Source organism: Tetrahymena thermophila (genome assembly GCF_000189635.1).
Source record: "Tetrahymena thermophila SB210 genomic scaffold scf_8254731, whole genome shotgun sequence".
Classification (NCBI taxonomy): domain Eukaryota; phylum Ciliophora; class Oligohymenophorea; order Hymenostomatida; family Tetrahymenidae; genus Tetrahymena; species Tetrahymena thermophila.
In genome coordinates, this window is record NW_002476495.1 from 15,932 (window position 1) to 32,079 (window position 16,148).

At 21.6% G+C, this 16,148-nt stretch overlaps 4 protein-coding genes across 4 annotated transcripts; 2 read left to right on the forward strand and 2 right to left on the reverse strand. All coding sequences in view use genetic code 6, as the record gives it.

Moving 5' to 3' along the window:
* Window positions 1-3,426: 3,426 nt before the first annotated feature.
* On the forward strand, window positions 3,427-4,587 carry TTHERM_00592720 (14-3-3 family epsilon domain protein; the record flags this gene model as incomplete). The annotated part of the gene is made up of 5 exons (XM_001011631.3): window positions 3,427-3,651; window positions 3,710-3,909; window positions 4,051-4,148; window positions 4,303-4,499; window positions 4,567-4,587. The coding sequence occupies 5 exons, from the start codon at window positions 3,427-3,429 to the stop codon at window positions 4,585-4,587; spliced, it is 741 nt and encodes a 246-aa protein (XP_001011631.2).
* Window positions 4,588-7,681: 3,094 nt separating this feature from the next.
* On the reverse strand, window positions 7,682-8,182 carry TTHERM_000592722 (hypothetical protein; the record flags this gene model as incomplete). The annotated part of the gene is made up of 1 exon (XM_012796413.1): window positions 7,682-8,182. The coding sequence occupies one exon, from the start codon at window positions 8,180-8,182 to the stop codon at window positions 7,682-7,684; it is 501 nt and encodes a 166-aa protein (XP_012651867.1).
* Window positions 8,183-10,184: 2,002 nt separating this feature from the next.
* Window positions 10,185-12,953, forward strand: TTHERM_00592740 (transmembrane protein, putative; the record flags this gene model as incomplete). The annotated part of the gene is made up of 1 exon (XM_001011633.2): window positions 10,185-12,953. One exon carries the CDS (start codon window positions 10,185-10,187, stop codon window positions 12,951-12,953), a length of 2,769 nt encoding a protein of 922 aa, XP_001011633.2.
* Window positions 12,954-13,760: 807 nt separating this feature from the next.
* On the reverse strand, window positions 13,761-15,520 carry TTHERM_00592750 (cytoplasmic aspartyl-tRNA synthetase; the record flags this gene model as incomplete). The annotated part of the gene is made up of 2 exons (XM_001011634.1): window positions 13,761-15,152; window positions 15,257-15,520. 2 exons carry the CDS (start codon window positions 15,518-15,520, stop codon window positions 13,761-13,763), a joined length of 1,656 nt encoding a protein of 551 aa, XP_001011634.1.
* Window positions 15,521-16,148: the final 628 nt, after the last annotated feature.

Genomic DNA, 16,148 nt, shown 5'->3' on the forward strand with positions numbered 1-16,148 from the left:
GCTAGAAATAAAATGGTCTCTAAGTTACTTGAAATTTCCAGAGTACAAATCCTCAAGGAAGAAATCTTGCAAATAGTAGTAAAAGAATTTGGAGTATCTCTCGTTTTTCATGATTCTGTAGAGCATTTCAGGATAGGAGACATTTTTCAAGAATTTCTAGTATTATTTGCGGATCATTGTGATGTCTTTACCATTAATATCTAAGCATTCGATCGAGACTTGGTTGTTAGAATTGATCATGAAACGATTGAAGCATCTGAAGATGTTCTTGTAAATATTACTTTTAGGAATGATTTTAAAATGTCTGACAAAAAGCTCCTTTTCCTAACATGACATGTTGCTGATGTCTTGAATTTCTGAGGCTAAGATTTTAAGTGACTCAGACTTTTCCTTAAAGGTTTCTTCATCATAGAAAAGTCTAGTAAAAACGCCTTTTTCGAGGAAAGAGAAAGAATTTTTCTGAATTTGAGTTGAACAAGATAGCGAAGTGCTGCTTTATACAACACTTGAACTTGTATATATTGTTGTAGCATCACTTTCAGAAATATTGCAGTTGAATTTGTTATTATCTATAAAATCTTTAGAGCTAAAACAAGAAGCTTCATTCTCTTCGATACTATCTTCCCAAGAATTTAAAGTCATTTAACTTTGTAGAAAATCCATTTTTTTTTAAGTGTATGTTTGTTTTTTATTTGGTTGTAATTAAATTTATTTATTTTTAAATTATTATGAGTTCTCTGTTCCATTTAATTTAACATTATTTAATTATGAAATAATTTAAAATTAAGATGAGAATATTTGGCTATTCTCTAAGTGTTATGCCATTTAATTAATTAATTAAAAAATGCTCAACTAATCAATTTACCTTACCCCACAAAACCTAAGAATTGAAATATAAGCAGAATAAGTTAATACAAAATAACGATAAATTAATTAATAATTTAAATAAATAAATAAATGAATGTATGTATTAATGAATGAATGAATTATATGGGTAATAAAGCATTTATCTATCTATCTCTCTATCAATATATTTGCTTCTATTTAATCAAATAGAGTCAAGTGTAAATTAAAAAAGAAAAAAATAGAAACAATCAAATAAATAATCAGCGTAAAATTATTTATACTGATAAATCATGTAGATTAACTAGCTGAATAGACTGACAGACTGGTTGTTTGTTTCGATATTAAATAAATAAAATAGAAAATAAATATGACAATTTTCATGCAATTTCCAGCTAAATTAATTTACAAGAAAGATAAAAATAAAATTGATTCTATTTTATTTCTATTTTTAATATTTTCTAATTTATTAATTGAAATAATGAAAATATTATTTTGGCTCACTCATTCATTTTAATTATCCTTACGAATTACAATATTCCTATGGATTTATCTTTAATAATTGGGATTTGAAGGAATCAATTTTGAATATCTTACCTTAAAATTTTTGATTAATTGATTGATTAATTAATTAATTAATAATTAACAATTAACAAGTCTTAATTGCGGTTAAAATACATAATTCATAACTAAAATTATCATACATTATGCATGCATAATTCAAAAGTATTTAATTTGAAATTGGAGAACCTATAATTTAAATAAACGAATTATTGATTATCTTTTTGTAATTTTTCGGCAAAATCAAAGGGATTTACACTTCAAATTTTTAATAAATCACAACAATTTTACTCATCCATAAATATATTCATTTGATTTATATTACATAATTTATGTTCCTTATTCACTTGCATGTATAATTAGCTCTATTTCAATGTAATCAGGTGCAAGCTTGAATAGATTAATTTAATTATAATAAACTATTATAATTAGGTAAAATTTATATTCAAATAAATATTGATTTTTCAATTTATTTCTCGCATTCAAATAAAATTCTCAAACATCCATTTTAAAATTTAAAAATTTGTAAGTTTATAAAAATATAATTTATGTTTAATGTGATAAATATCTATCTTCTTTTTTTTCTTTTCATTACTGAATACTCAAATTTATTCCAGTCTTGAATAAATTTATTCGCCATCATAGAAAATATAAAAATTTTTATAAATCAGGATGCAAAAATCCATATTTTATATGTTAAAATACAAAAAGACATTTAGAAATGTAGGATTTTATCGAAAATTCCTTTTTTAAAATAAAGTTTCAAATATTTATTCTATTAAAAAATACTGTTTTAATACCTTTTTTTTGAAACTCATAGAAAATTATGCTTGCAAATTTTCAATTTCAAGGTTTTATAATATTTTGATTATGGTACAGATTTTAAATTGTAACAATACTTAAAAAAAGGAAAAAAAAATTTATCGACTTAGCCAGATTTTTTTTATTTGTTTTACCTTAAAGAAAAATATAAAAATTCTTTTTAATTCCATTTATGTCATAAATCTATCTACCTTACCCATCTATAAAAGAAAACTCTATCAGGAGATTTTATCTTCGAAAAAAATTTGCCATAAATAATCACTAACTTATTCAAAGAAAACATAAGAAATATTCTGTCTGTTTTAGGAGTAAATTTACAAATTAGTAACATAATACTTTCAAAGAGATAGTTTAGTTTTTGCTTGAAATGTTTCTTAAATCCCTTAACATTAAAATAAAAAATAATATTCTATTTAAATATTTAAATTTCCATTAACTCACATTCATTTTTATTCATTATCTTAATTGTAATTGTAAAAAAAGTTTTAAATAAATGAATGAAGACTTTTTGCATTCAAAACATTGTAAAATAATTGAGTTACTCTATTAAATAAAAATCCGCGCTCTTTTTAACAAATGGAAGAATTATTTATTTACTCTCATTATCTTCAGATTTGCATACTATTTTTTTAATTGCTTGAACCTTAATTTTAAACAGTTAAAACAAATTTAAAATCTGTTTAAGTTTGATCAAATTTCTATTTTAAGCTTTTCTATTCTAAAGTCTGTTAAAAAGTTTAAAATTACTATGATAAATTAACTATATATATACTATATTAACATAAAATCCATTATCTCTTCTAAAAATTTTTTTTATTGAATTCAAAAATTTACCTTGATTATTTAGCTAAATTGTAAAATAAAATTTTAATTATACAAATTTATATAAGAATTTATATTTATTTTATTCTACTTTAAAATCAATATTTTGATAAAATAAAATTGAATATATTCAGTGTAAAATATGAATGAAGTTTCTTTATTTAAAATAAATAAATAAATGAAAACTCTCTCATACTGTTTTGAGTGGAGACAATCAATATAAATTGTTAATTTTTGAATTTTGCAGAAAAAATATCTAATTTTTAAATCTGATTATTAACTTATTTATAATAAAAAAGCAACAATCAATCAAGTAGACAAAGATTAATTAGAAACAAAAAAAATTTTAACGCATTAAATTAATAGACATTTATAATAATGGCTGATAATAAAAGAGAAGAGTACATTTACATGGCAAAACTATCTGAGTAAACAGAAAGGTTTGACGAAATGGTAGAGTATACTAAAAAGTTAGTTGGGTTATCAAGAGAATTAAAAGATGAAGAAAGAAATCTTTTATCTATTGCTTATAAAAATTATGTTTCGTAAAGAAGGACTGCGTGGAGAGCAATTACAGCTTACGAAACAAAGGAAAAGAATAAAGTATGTAAAATTTTAATAGAATTAACTAGTAAAATATTTTAAAACTGATATATAACAGAATACCTTGGGTAAATATGCAGAAACAATTAGATATTATAAAAAAAATATTGAAGAAGAAATGGAGAAAAGTTGCAATGAAATTATTTAAATCCTTGATGAAACACTCATCAAAAATTCTAATCAAGACGCTAAAATTTTCTACTTAAAAATGAGGGGGGATTATTACAGATATTTATGCGAGTTTAGCTCACCCGATCAGTAATTGACATATATTTAATCAAAATTTTATTCAAAAAATAGACATCATTAAATAAAAATGAATGTAAATGAACCAATCTGAATCAAATTTTAATCTTAACAAATTACATTGTCATTATTAACTTTATCTCTATCAAATAGATTAGAAACATACACATCTGAAGCCATTCAATCCTACGAAGAAGCCAACCAATTATTGGATTAAAAAAATGCAAGAAAAGATGATGCCTTACGTCTAGGTTATTTATTTACTTATTTAAATTATATAGTAAATACAAATAAATCTATTTATTTATTTAATTACACATCAACTGCAAATTAAAATAATTGAAACGATTAATTATATTCATTCATTCATGTATGCATTTATTCATAGATTGTTTAAAATATAAGGTATTGCACTCAACTATTCTGTCCTTTACTATGAAATCAAGGATGATATAGTTAAGGCATGTGAAATAGCCAGAAAAGCTTTCCAAGAAGCCCTTAATGACCTTGAAGATTTGGAAGAAGAAAGGTATAAAGATTCGACAACAATTATGTAGCTTATTAGAGACAATCTCACAGTTTGGTAAAATGAACTCCCAGAGGTAAAAGCTTACATTTGGAACAAAAATGATTAATAAATATTTAAATAAATAATAAAATAATATTTAGGGGTAAGACAGAAACAAGTGATTGATAGAAAAATTTGACTTACTTGAAAATATAATAAAAAGTGCTGCTAATTCTATTTAGGCATTGTCTAGTTTAGACAGTAATCTGTAATGAAATTGAGCTATTAGAAATAAATTTAGATTAATGTTTAATTTATTTTACTTTATTATAACTATAAATAAACAAACAAATAAATTAATAAATTAAGAAATAAATAAATAAACAAAATAATTAGTTGTGTGTTTGGTTTGTTTTTGATTTATGTTTGTCTATTTTTAGTAAAAAATTAAATTAATTTATTTTCGTGAAAAAAATACTTAAAATTAAGCTTTTACACTTTTTTAAATAAAAAAGTCATTTTTTCAACTATTTTAGAAATCTGTTCTAGTTTTTTATTTCAATAGTGTGATTATGACTGATTATTTCTTATTTTAGAATTTTTAAAAATATTTTGGCTATATAAAAAATGAAATACCTTCATATTGATAAATAAAATAATTGAACCTTATTTTTAACTATTTATACAACCTGATAACCAAGTTATTAATTTGATCTTCTCAGAATTCGATTAAAAGCTAAGACAATTTTATTATAAAATTCCCCTTGAATTCTTCTACTCTAATTAAATTAAATTCACTTCACGATATAATTTCAAACATAAAAGAAGCATTAATTAATAAACTAAAAATAGCTTCATAAAAACAATTCAAGCAACTTTATTAAAAAAAACATTAATTTATATTTAAAAATAATCTAAAAATAGATTTGTGTAATTGGTGTAAATATTTACTAGACCTAATAATTAGTACTCTGTAAACAACTAAAAATTATATAAGTAACATTTTCACTTTTTTCTGTAACAAAATGTGCATCTTCAATTTTTATGAATCAAATACTAAACTTTCTCATCCCCCAAATATTTTTCTTCATTTACTTTCTTTCTTTAGTAATAGTCCCTCTTTAAAATTCAATAGTAAGTATGAAACTAAAAGCAATTTATTCAATTCAATCATTCTATAAGTAAAACCTATAAAATTAAACAAACAAAACTAACAAAAATTATTTTATGCCAATTATAAATCTACATAAATAAATAATGAACTAACTGACCACCTTAGTTTATATAAAAATTTGTATTTTTTAGTAAGTATAAAAATCAAATTTGGCCAATTATTAATAAGTAATTATAAATATTATTTTCAACTAATGCAAAATATTCAAATTACATTTTTACTTCAAGCTAATTTCTCCCTACTTATTTCTAGAATAGTCAAGTACACATACCAAAAATACAAATAAATAGCAGTATTCCTTCATAGAACTATTTTTCAAATAGTAAATTGAAAGATGAGGTTTCAGCATAAATCTAGGATATATTGAATTGAAAGATGAGGTTTCAGCACTAATCTACCATATATTTAAAATTTTTATCTTATTTAGCATGTAATTTTTGTTAAATTTAATTTTTAAAATACTCTTTTAAGTTTAAGTAAGTAAGTATTTTCATTTAAATAATTTTAATATATTTAAAATTTTTATCTTATTTAGCATGTAATTTTTGTTAAATTTAATTTTTAAAATACTCTTTTAAGTTTAAGTAAGTAAGTAAGTATTTTCATTTAAATAATTTTAATATATTTAAAATTTTTATCTTATTTAGCATGTAATTTTTGTTAAATTTAATTTTTAAAATACTCTTTTAAGTTTAAGTAAGTAAGTATTTTCATTTAAATAATTTTATCAAATTCCTAATAATTGTATTTTGATCACTTAAAGAAAAAATGGATAAAAGATAGATAGCTTTTTTTAAATATTATCAAGTAATTTTTTTTTTATTATTATTCTTTTGAAAAGTACCAAAAGTATTAAAAATCATTTTTAATTCAATTTCATTTCATTCAAAATAAAAAATTAATAACATTTTTTCACGTTAAAATATAATAATCATCAATCAATCAAGTACTTTTTAATTTGATAAAAACTCAATCAATATCTTTGATAAAAATATTTTTTCGATTAGAAGTTTGAATGAACCTATATTATGAATATTAATTTATGAGAGAAATTTAAACCAATGTCTTAAAAACAATAAATGTATATATTTATTTATGTAAACATGAATCCAGAATGTTTAAAAATAGCTACTTTTTTGAATTTATAATTAGATGTTTAATCTTATAGAATAGAGTATTAATAAAAAATAAATATGATTATTTAAATTAAAATTTTAAATTTTTACATATTTAATAATAAATAAATATAAGATATAAAAGAATTTGAATAAGATTTTAATGATTATAAAGAACATACATTATACAGTATGGTCACTCACTTTTTGTTTGCATAAAATTTGTAAAATAAAAAAAATTATATAATTGATCACTAATTGATTACCTCATTGCCTACCAGTGATCAAGCATTTTTAAAATAGCAAATTGTTATATATGGTAATGATTTAAAAATACTTGAAACTTTGTTTTTTATCTATTCACCTAATTTATGAAAATTTTAACTAAATGTATCTATTTATTTACAATATTATTTTTCTTTAAAGAAATATTCATCTATCTTCATTAATTTTATTTATAAATATAATTTTAATTGTTTTAAATTAATTTTCAGTCAAATAATTTTTATTTTGATCATTGGATGATTTATTTTTTTATTCTTTTTTCCTTCTAAATTATAATTTAATATATTTTTTTATTTAATATTTAAGATGTTGGGAATCAATTGATCGTAAAAATTTTTCAACCTTTTATTCTGGCTTAGGAAAGTGCTCTAATCTCTCAAATTTGACACTTAATATTGTGTAAATAATACAGTTTATTTGTTTTTTAATTGTAATATTTTTGTATATAAAAATAAATTTAAAAAAATATAACTTGCTAACTAACTAACTATCTTTTTTAATTTATTTATAAGATTTTTATTAGATCTATTTTTCTTCTTTTTCTTCTGCTTGCGTTTTTTTTATTAATTTAACTCATTTCTTCATTTTAAATTTCTGCTTTTATTATAATTGATTTCTTATTATTTCATTTTTTCCTTCTAACTCATAAATTAACTTTATATTATTTCTTCAATATTTAAAAAGGGATAATTAAATTGGTGATCAAGGTGCATCAATTTTAGTTTTTGCCTTATAAAACTGCACAAATCTTTCAAATTTGAAATTTGATCTAACATAAATACAGTTTATTTGTTTTGAATTGTAATATTTTTGAAATTAATAAATGGATTTAAAACAATATAAATACCTCTATTAAATATTAGCTTTTTATTTTATTTATTTTTCATTTTTAATTTTTTATTCTCTTTCTATTTTTTTTTTTTCTATTTCTTTGTTTTTTTGTTAATTTAACTCATTTTTATTTTCAATTTTTACTATTTAAAAATTCATAATGCAATTGGTGACTAAGGTGCATTTAGCTTAGGTTATAATTTAGAGTAAAAACAGTTTTTTTGTTTTTTAATTGTAATATTTTTTAATCTAAAAATGAATTTAAGGCAATATAACTAACTAATTAACTAACTCTTTTAATTTATTTATTAGATTTTTATTTGATTTATTTTTCTTTTTTTATTTGCTTGCTTGTTTGTTAATTTAACTCATTTTTACATTTTCAACTCTTATAATTTAAAAATTAGTAATCAAATTGGTAATGTAGATGTATCAAGCTTAGGTTTTGGATTAGGAAAATGGACTAATCTCTCATAATTGTAATATTTTAGAATATAAAAATGAATTTAAAGCAAAATAAAAAACTTAATAACTTTTTTAATTTATTTATTTGTTTTTTTTTTTTATTCTGCTAGTGTTTTTTTATTTATTGATTTAAAGTATAAATTTTATTTTAGTAATTTACTCAAATTTATATTAATAGCTTAAACGGAATCGTGTTATCAAAACATTTGAAAGTTAAATATCTCAAACCAAAAAGATTATTTTTGGCATTAATAATATTTTGATGATTAGAATCAGTGAAAAAAAGACAAATAAATCTAAATATATTTGAATACTTTAATAAAATATGCTTTATTTTTTTATATTTTGTAATTGGATAATTTGACCTAAATTATACATACAGTAAGTTAGTTATTCCACAAAATTTGTGCTAAACCAAATATTGCTATTTGTGGCATATTTTTTCTGTAGCTAACAAGCTATTATTTAAAATTAAATTAATTAATTAATTTATAATTTTTATGTTATTTTATTTAACTATGTTTAATTTGTTTATTTTTTAATTTTAAATAAATATTTTTAATTTAAATTTTATTTTACAAAAATAAAAAAATAATTAATTAATATTAATTTTATATTTTCTTTCCTTTTCTTATATTTAATTAAATATTAATTAATTTATATCTATAAAATTATGAAATCTATTTTTTTATTAATAATTTATTTTTATATTCATTGTTTTTTGGTTTATTATTTTTAATTTAAAATAAAATTTTTATTTTATTCGCAATATTTTTTGAAAAAATAAGAAAAAATAAAATTATGCTACCTACATATTTATTATTAAAGAGAGTGCCTATTGATTCATAACTTATACTTTATAAAAAAAAATTTTTTAATTAGTAATATAATTTATTTCATAAAAAAATAATTTCTAAAAAAACAAACAAACAAACAAATTACGAACTAATTCTGCTTAAAAAGATATTCATTTTTATAAAATAATGTTTGAGAATAAATAATTTATTTAATATAAAGATACATTATAAATAAATACATGGATAATATTTTAGAGTATTTTCTACTAACTAGTTTTTTTAGATATATTTTACATAATATAACATGCAAATTTAATATCATACAATCAATCAATCACAAAAAGAATTTTAGCTTTTCAAAAATTCAAAATTGCATTCTAAATCATATATAAAACAATAAAATAGAAATTTTATTGATTGAATGAATGAATTATTGATTGATTGATTGATTGATTGATTGACTGAGTGAATGATGAATTGATTGAAAAATTAAATGAATGAATGAATACGTTTGTGTTATTGGTTTATTGATTTTGCTTAATGAGTAGAATCAAAAACAATATTTTAGTTATATGTAAAATATAAAGAAAATTAAAAACGGATAATAAATAAATAATAACTGAGCAAAAACTATAAGGAAATTAGGATAGGATTTTTAGTTGATTTTTTAGAAGATATTTAAATAAAATAATATTAAAATACATAGATTCAATTATTCACTCGCTCATTTTCGCTTGTTCAAAAAATATAATATAAAATAAATGAAATATTTGTACATTTAGACCATAATTTTATTCATTATCTCCTCAAGTTCTTTTTTCTATTCAGTTTAATGTCGATCTACATAATTTACTTTTGCTGACTTATTAAATGAGGAAGAAGTAGAGTTAAATAGAATGAAATCAAAGGTGGTATCTACATAGTCTGCTTTGAAAAATAAATTATAAGAAATAGAGGCTAACGATATTAGTTAATTCATTTAATTCAATGACAATAGTTAGAAATTAAGTAAAACTAACAACAATAGCAGCCATAAATTTTCAGATTTATTTCTTCAAACTACGCCATATGATAATTTTGAAAATTTATAAGAAGAAAAAGAGGATTAATTGATGGATTAGGAAAGCAATTATATTGAAACTGTTCCTCAGAATCTTTAGAGAAAGAATATTTTTGTTTTAAGCCAAAGCTAAATCAAAGACGTGCTCGGGAATTCCTCTTTTGATACAAGTATAAAAAAAGTAGATTAAGAAAATCCTTTGGAAGAGGCTTAGAAAAAATCTCCTCCTCAGGATATAGCTGATCCTTCAGATCAGCAGCTTGAAAATATGAATTAAATCAACTAGTTATAGGGAGATAAAAAAAGTTAAACTCCTATGGAAACTAAATAGCCAGAATAGATTTTAGGTCCTCCTGTTGGTGAAAAAGGAGAAGCAAAAGTTGCATAAAAGTCTGAAAAAGATATCAGTGATAAATAAGTTGAAAATGAAAAAAAAGATGAGAATGCTAAAAAAAATATAGCTGGAGACTGCTAGATAAATGTTGATGATGGAATAATGAATTGTGAAAATGATAAAAATTAGATAAGACAAGATGAAGTCGATATTAAGGATATTGAATAAGATGTATCAGGAATATCAAAATATGAGATATCCTTGTATTGTGGTTTAATTTTGTGCGGTTTGATAATTCTTGTGTTACTTTTGGCTAGATTTAGATCTTCGATGAGTAAGTATTTAGAAAAATACTACATAAAGTCTCTCAGGATAATCATATTGGATGTTATAATTCTCATGAGTTTGAACACTCTTGTTCAGATTTTGTATTATAACAGATTTTTAGATGTCATCCAGCTAGAATATTTCAACATTTACGGGTTCACTATTACTTTTGCTTTCTTTAGTATTTTTTGGATACTGATTGCTACTATTTATGCCTATATTCTTTAGAATTTCAGCAACACTTACATGCTATATGAGAGGAATTGGATTCATAGAATGGATTATTTAGAAGTAGATCCTGAGGATGAAACTGAAGCCTAATTTGAAGAGCGCCTCAAAAATATTTAATATTTTCTTATCAAAGAAGACTTTATCATGCCTATCACTCACATTTGCTACACAGAACCAATGGTTTTAAGGGAGGATTTTAATTTTGCTGAGTACTTAGGAAGAGCTCAAGCAAAATGCCATTTACAACTTTTTAATATTAGCTTAACTACTCTAATTATCTTAATTACTTTCTTTTTGATCGTTACAGTTATTGACCTCATTGAAGATTGGCTAATCGAGTGTTTAATTTTTTTGTTATTACCTCTGATTTCCTTCATTGTTGGTTGGATAGAAAATAAAAGGCAGCTAATTATTGTTCAGCAACTTATCACAACAGCATCACACTAATACGAAATAGAATCTATTAAATTTCTCAATTTAGACTTGAAAAGACAAGCTCACTTTTCCAACAAAATCAAATATCCCAGCTATATTTAAGATTAACACGTTTACACTGAAGAAGCAACTAGCAGACATCAGTCTCTCTTTCCCTTTAGGGCTGTGTAATTCCCTCTTAAATTAGTGCACTTTACCCTTGTCCTCTAGATTGTTTGGATCATGGTTTTCCTATTTAATTACTCTAAATAACTCACTAAAAGTTGGGAATGCTAAGTTATATTTTCTATTGGTTTATTCTTGATTCTCTTTCAACTATTCTTTGTTATCCCATTTTTCTTAAAGAAATATGCTGTTAATACTCATATCTAGCAGTTAAAAGACCCATAAATTATTGAGAAAGTTGTCTCAAATTAAAAGGAGCAAATTACTCTGGCCTTTTAAAAGCTGTATCGCTTGATAAAACACTTGAGAAGATAGAATAATCCCAAGAGAAATCATATTAAACTTCGCCCTGAAATCATAGAATAACTGAAATAAATAGAACAAATGAAACTAAAAAGCATCGATCAGCTGATACACAAACTAGGATACCTCAACTACTAAAATGATGAATTCTACTATTTGGAGAAAGCTTTGCTATAAATTTAATAGTCAAATTCGAGTTAGCCTTCTTCTCAAGCTTCTCTTGAACACTAAACAAAGTATAATTTAGATGGAAATAATGAAAAAAATTAAAAAGAAAAAGAGTAAGATTAAGAACAGGTAGAAAATCCAAGGCCAACTGCTAACCCAAGAAACCAAGGAAGTATTTTACCTTAAAAAACTCATCTAAATAAGCCAGAAGGATAAGAAGAACAAAAAGATGAAAATGATTCACTTGTTAATCTATCTGAAGACTTAATTAATTAAAATAAAGGAGAGTAAGATAAAGATTTGTCTCTAGTTGACATAGAGGCTGACGAAATCAATAAAAAAAGTTCCATAGATAAATAAGATGAAGAATCTGTGAAAATTGAAATAGATTTGCGAGATTCAACTGAAAAGAAAGCTGAACAAAAAGACTCTGATAAAAATAAACAAAATGAAAAAAATGTAGATCAAAATATGTCTGATGGAAGCATATAGCTGCTGAAAAAAAAATCAATTGATGAAAAACAATAAGAAGAATAAAGTAGATTTGTACTTTCGGTGCTTCTAAAATTGTGCAGTGTGTACACTCAAGAAGTTGTTTTAGATCCTTACAAAGCATCTTATGAGACATTACTTGAAATGTTTAATCACAAATAAATTATTACTATCGAAGAGTTCAAAAAAATTATAACTCAGTAGTACAACAAGATAGAATAAGAATAGCTAGATATTATTCTAGATAAAGAAGATATCAAATTGATTGTAAATGAGGTATTCTATCTAGAAGATAAGTATGAAAAAATTCATATCAGTAGAGTTGCATCTCTCCTCAGAAATTCTATTGAAATGCTACCTCGTTGATTCAATTTTCTATTTTTTATTTATTATAACTCAAATTCATGTTTAATTTATTTATTCAATAACTTCCTCAATAAAATTAATTGCAAACCTACCTCAACAAAAATTAAAATAATTTCAGTTATTAATAAATTATTTCTAAAATATATTAAAGCACAAATTATTTAAAATCACACAATTTAATTAAATTAATTATTATGTTTTGCTTTTTAATATTTATATTATTAAAATAATTCATAATATAATTAAAAAGTGTTAATTTAACTTATTTAAATAATAAATAAATAAATAAATAAATAAATAAATAAATAAATAAATAAATAAATATATTCTTCTTATTTTAAATATTTAGCAAAATAAGTATTATTATTTATTTATTTACCTGCTTGCTTGAATACATACTATTTTTATAAAAACCATTCATATCAATATTTAATAAATTTTTTATAATTATCTGAATTAATTTATAAAATAAATAATAAACTTAAAAGTCTCACATATTTATTATCTATTAATTTTGCTCAGTCTAATACTACATCTTTAATATTTCATAACATTTTATTAAATTAAAATTTTTTTTTCTAAATACTCTAATTACTCATTAATTTTGAGCCACTAATAAAAATATATTAATAACCAAAAAATAATTATAAATCTTTAATTAATACATATATGAAAATATAATATATATTCTTATATACGAATTATTAAGGTGAATTTACCAAAGATAAAAATAGCATATTTATAATATTCAAAAAAAAAAATAATATATAAATTAATTTAATTTCTTTTGTTGTTTGTTTGACTTTTTCATGGATTTATTGTTTTGCTATCTCGAGAAAATAAAGATGCTTTTCTTATGTTCTATAAATCTAAGTAATACAAAATTAATCTTTCCAAACCAATACAGCAGCCTCCATGCGGATAAGCACCATAAGAAATTACATCAATATATTTTTTTATTGAATTAATATCAATTCCATATTGTAAAGCTCTTTTTTCTAAAGATAAAGGATCATGATTTCTTTGTGATCCAGATGCTATTTCTCCGTTTCTTAAAAAGAATTTGTAAGAATATGTATAATTAGGCTCTTCATCACAAACTATATCCATAAAATTACTTGAAATAGATGGAAATTGAGTGATTATATAGAAATCTGTATCATACTTTTAACTTATTATTTTACTTAATTTTACTTAATTTATATTATCTAAATAATCCATCTAATTTTAGACTTCACCTAATAAACTACAAGCTTCCTAAAATGAAATTTACAGAACAGGTTTTTTTATTTTAAGCGTTTAAGAAGGAAAATATTCTTTAACAATTTGTAGCTCTTATTAAAACATCATTTCTAAACTTAAAAATATACTAAAAAGTAAGTCTGTTACGATATCAATAACCTCTTAGTAGCTTTCTTTGATTTCCATTTCAAGATTCATTCCAATAAATTCACATAGAGTGTGATGAGTTCTACCATGAAGTTTCCTATAAATAGGACCTATTTCAAAGACTCTTTCAAAATCAGATTAAATAGCCATTTATGAATAAAACTTTGGAAAATTACTTAGTTAAGCATCTATACCAAAATAATCAAGAGAAAAGCTATCAGAATATTCTTTTTTAAAGCTCTAAATTATTTTAGGAGTATGAATTTCTATAAACCCTTAAAGCAATAAATTTTCTCTAAACATCTGGCAAATACTTGACTTCAGCCTGAATATAGCTTGCTAAGCAGAGGTTCTTAAATCAATAACTTTATTGATGGTATTAAATAAAAACGAATTATTTATTGCTTTTCTATCTTCTAAATCTATTTCTTCATTTTCATCACTAATTTCTTTTAAACTTTTTTTTTTTATTCTTTAAATATCTGCTACTCCATAATTAAGAGAACTACTCCTAGATACTACAAATATTTTTTTCAAACAAATTTCATATTAAGATGAAGCACAATTGATAGGAATATTAGGTTTTTAAACTATTCCATGAATATCTATTATTGACTCAAGGTGTATCTTTTTAATCCATTTAATCATAGTTTTAGAAGTTATATCAGCTTGCTTTTGTGCAACAACTTAAATATTTTAAGATTGTTGTCTTACAATTAAAAACGCACAATTTCCAATAATCCTTAGATTATGCAACCTCCCTCTAATCAAGATATTCTTTCCTAAAAAAGAATCATCAATATCCTTAATCTATATGTTTTGTTTATTAAAAAATTTTCATTTATTTTTAAAAGTTTTTTATTGCTAAAAAAATCAATTGTATCATGAAAAATAATTATGAAGAGTAGAGTTACTTAAATCCATTTCTTGTTTGTTTATTATAAGCTCTAGACAAGTTAATAGTCTCCATAATTTTCCTTAAGAGAATCGTCATTGAGCTCTTAAACCCACTTTTCTTCATTTTATAAAGCTTCATTTTTTATTTTTATTAACTTATTTTATTTTAATTTTATTTTTATTGAATTTTAATTATTAGAATAATTTTCTTCAAAATTCTATTTATTTTCTTATATTTCTTCTGATATTTTTTAAGCAGATTCTTATAAACATTCAGCCATTTGTTTTTAAAACTATTCTTTTTATTTTTAAAAATCACTTTTTTGATGAAAAATTGATAGAATCTTTGAAAATATGTTTTAATTTCAAATTTATTTATATTTCATTTACTTTTGAATGAAATTAAGTAAATACTTAGAAAATTCAATGGAAACAAATGAATTTTCGTGAATTTTAATCAAAATTACAAAATTTTTAATAAAAAATTTATATATTCCCCACAAAACTTGTAGGTAAATTATCTTAATTAACATTAAATTTCACTTATTTGAAATCAAAATGGCATTTTACTCTTTTTTTTCTGTCAAAAATAAGAAAAAAAATGTTTTGACTTTACAATCAATAATCTGAATTTAGTTAGATAGATATCTTATTAATAAATTTTAATTAAGTTTTTCTAAACTTTTTTTAAATATTATCAAAAATTAATTTGATTTTATAATAATTAAATTTAATACATAAATAAATAAATTTAAATATTTTATTTAATTATGAATTAATAAGCAAATTTAATAAAGTGAATAAATATAAATATATTTTGAATATTGTTAATCTGAATTATATTTTTTTATAACAGATAGATATTAATTATTTAATGGAATGTAAGCATATGTAAATAAAAAGATTATT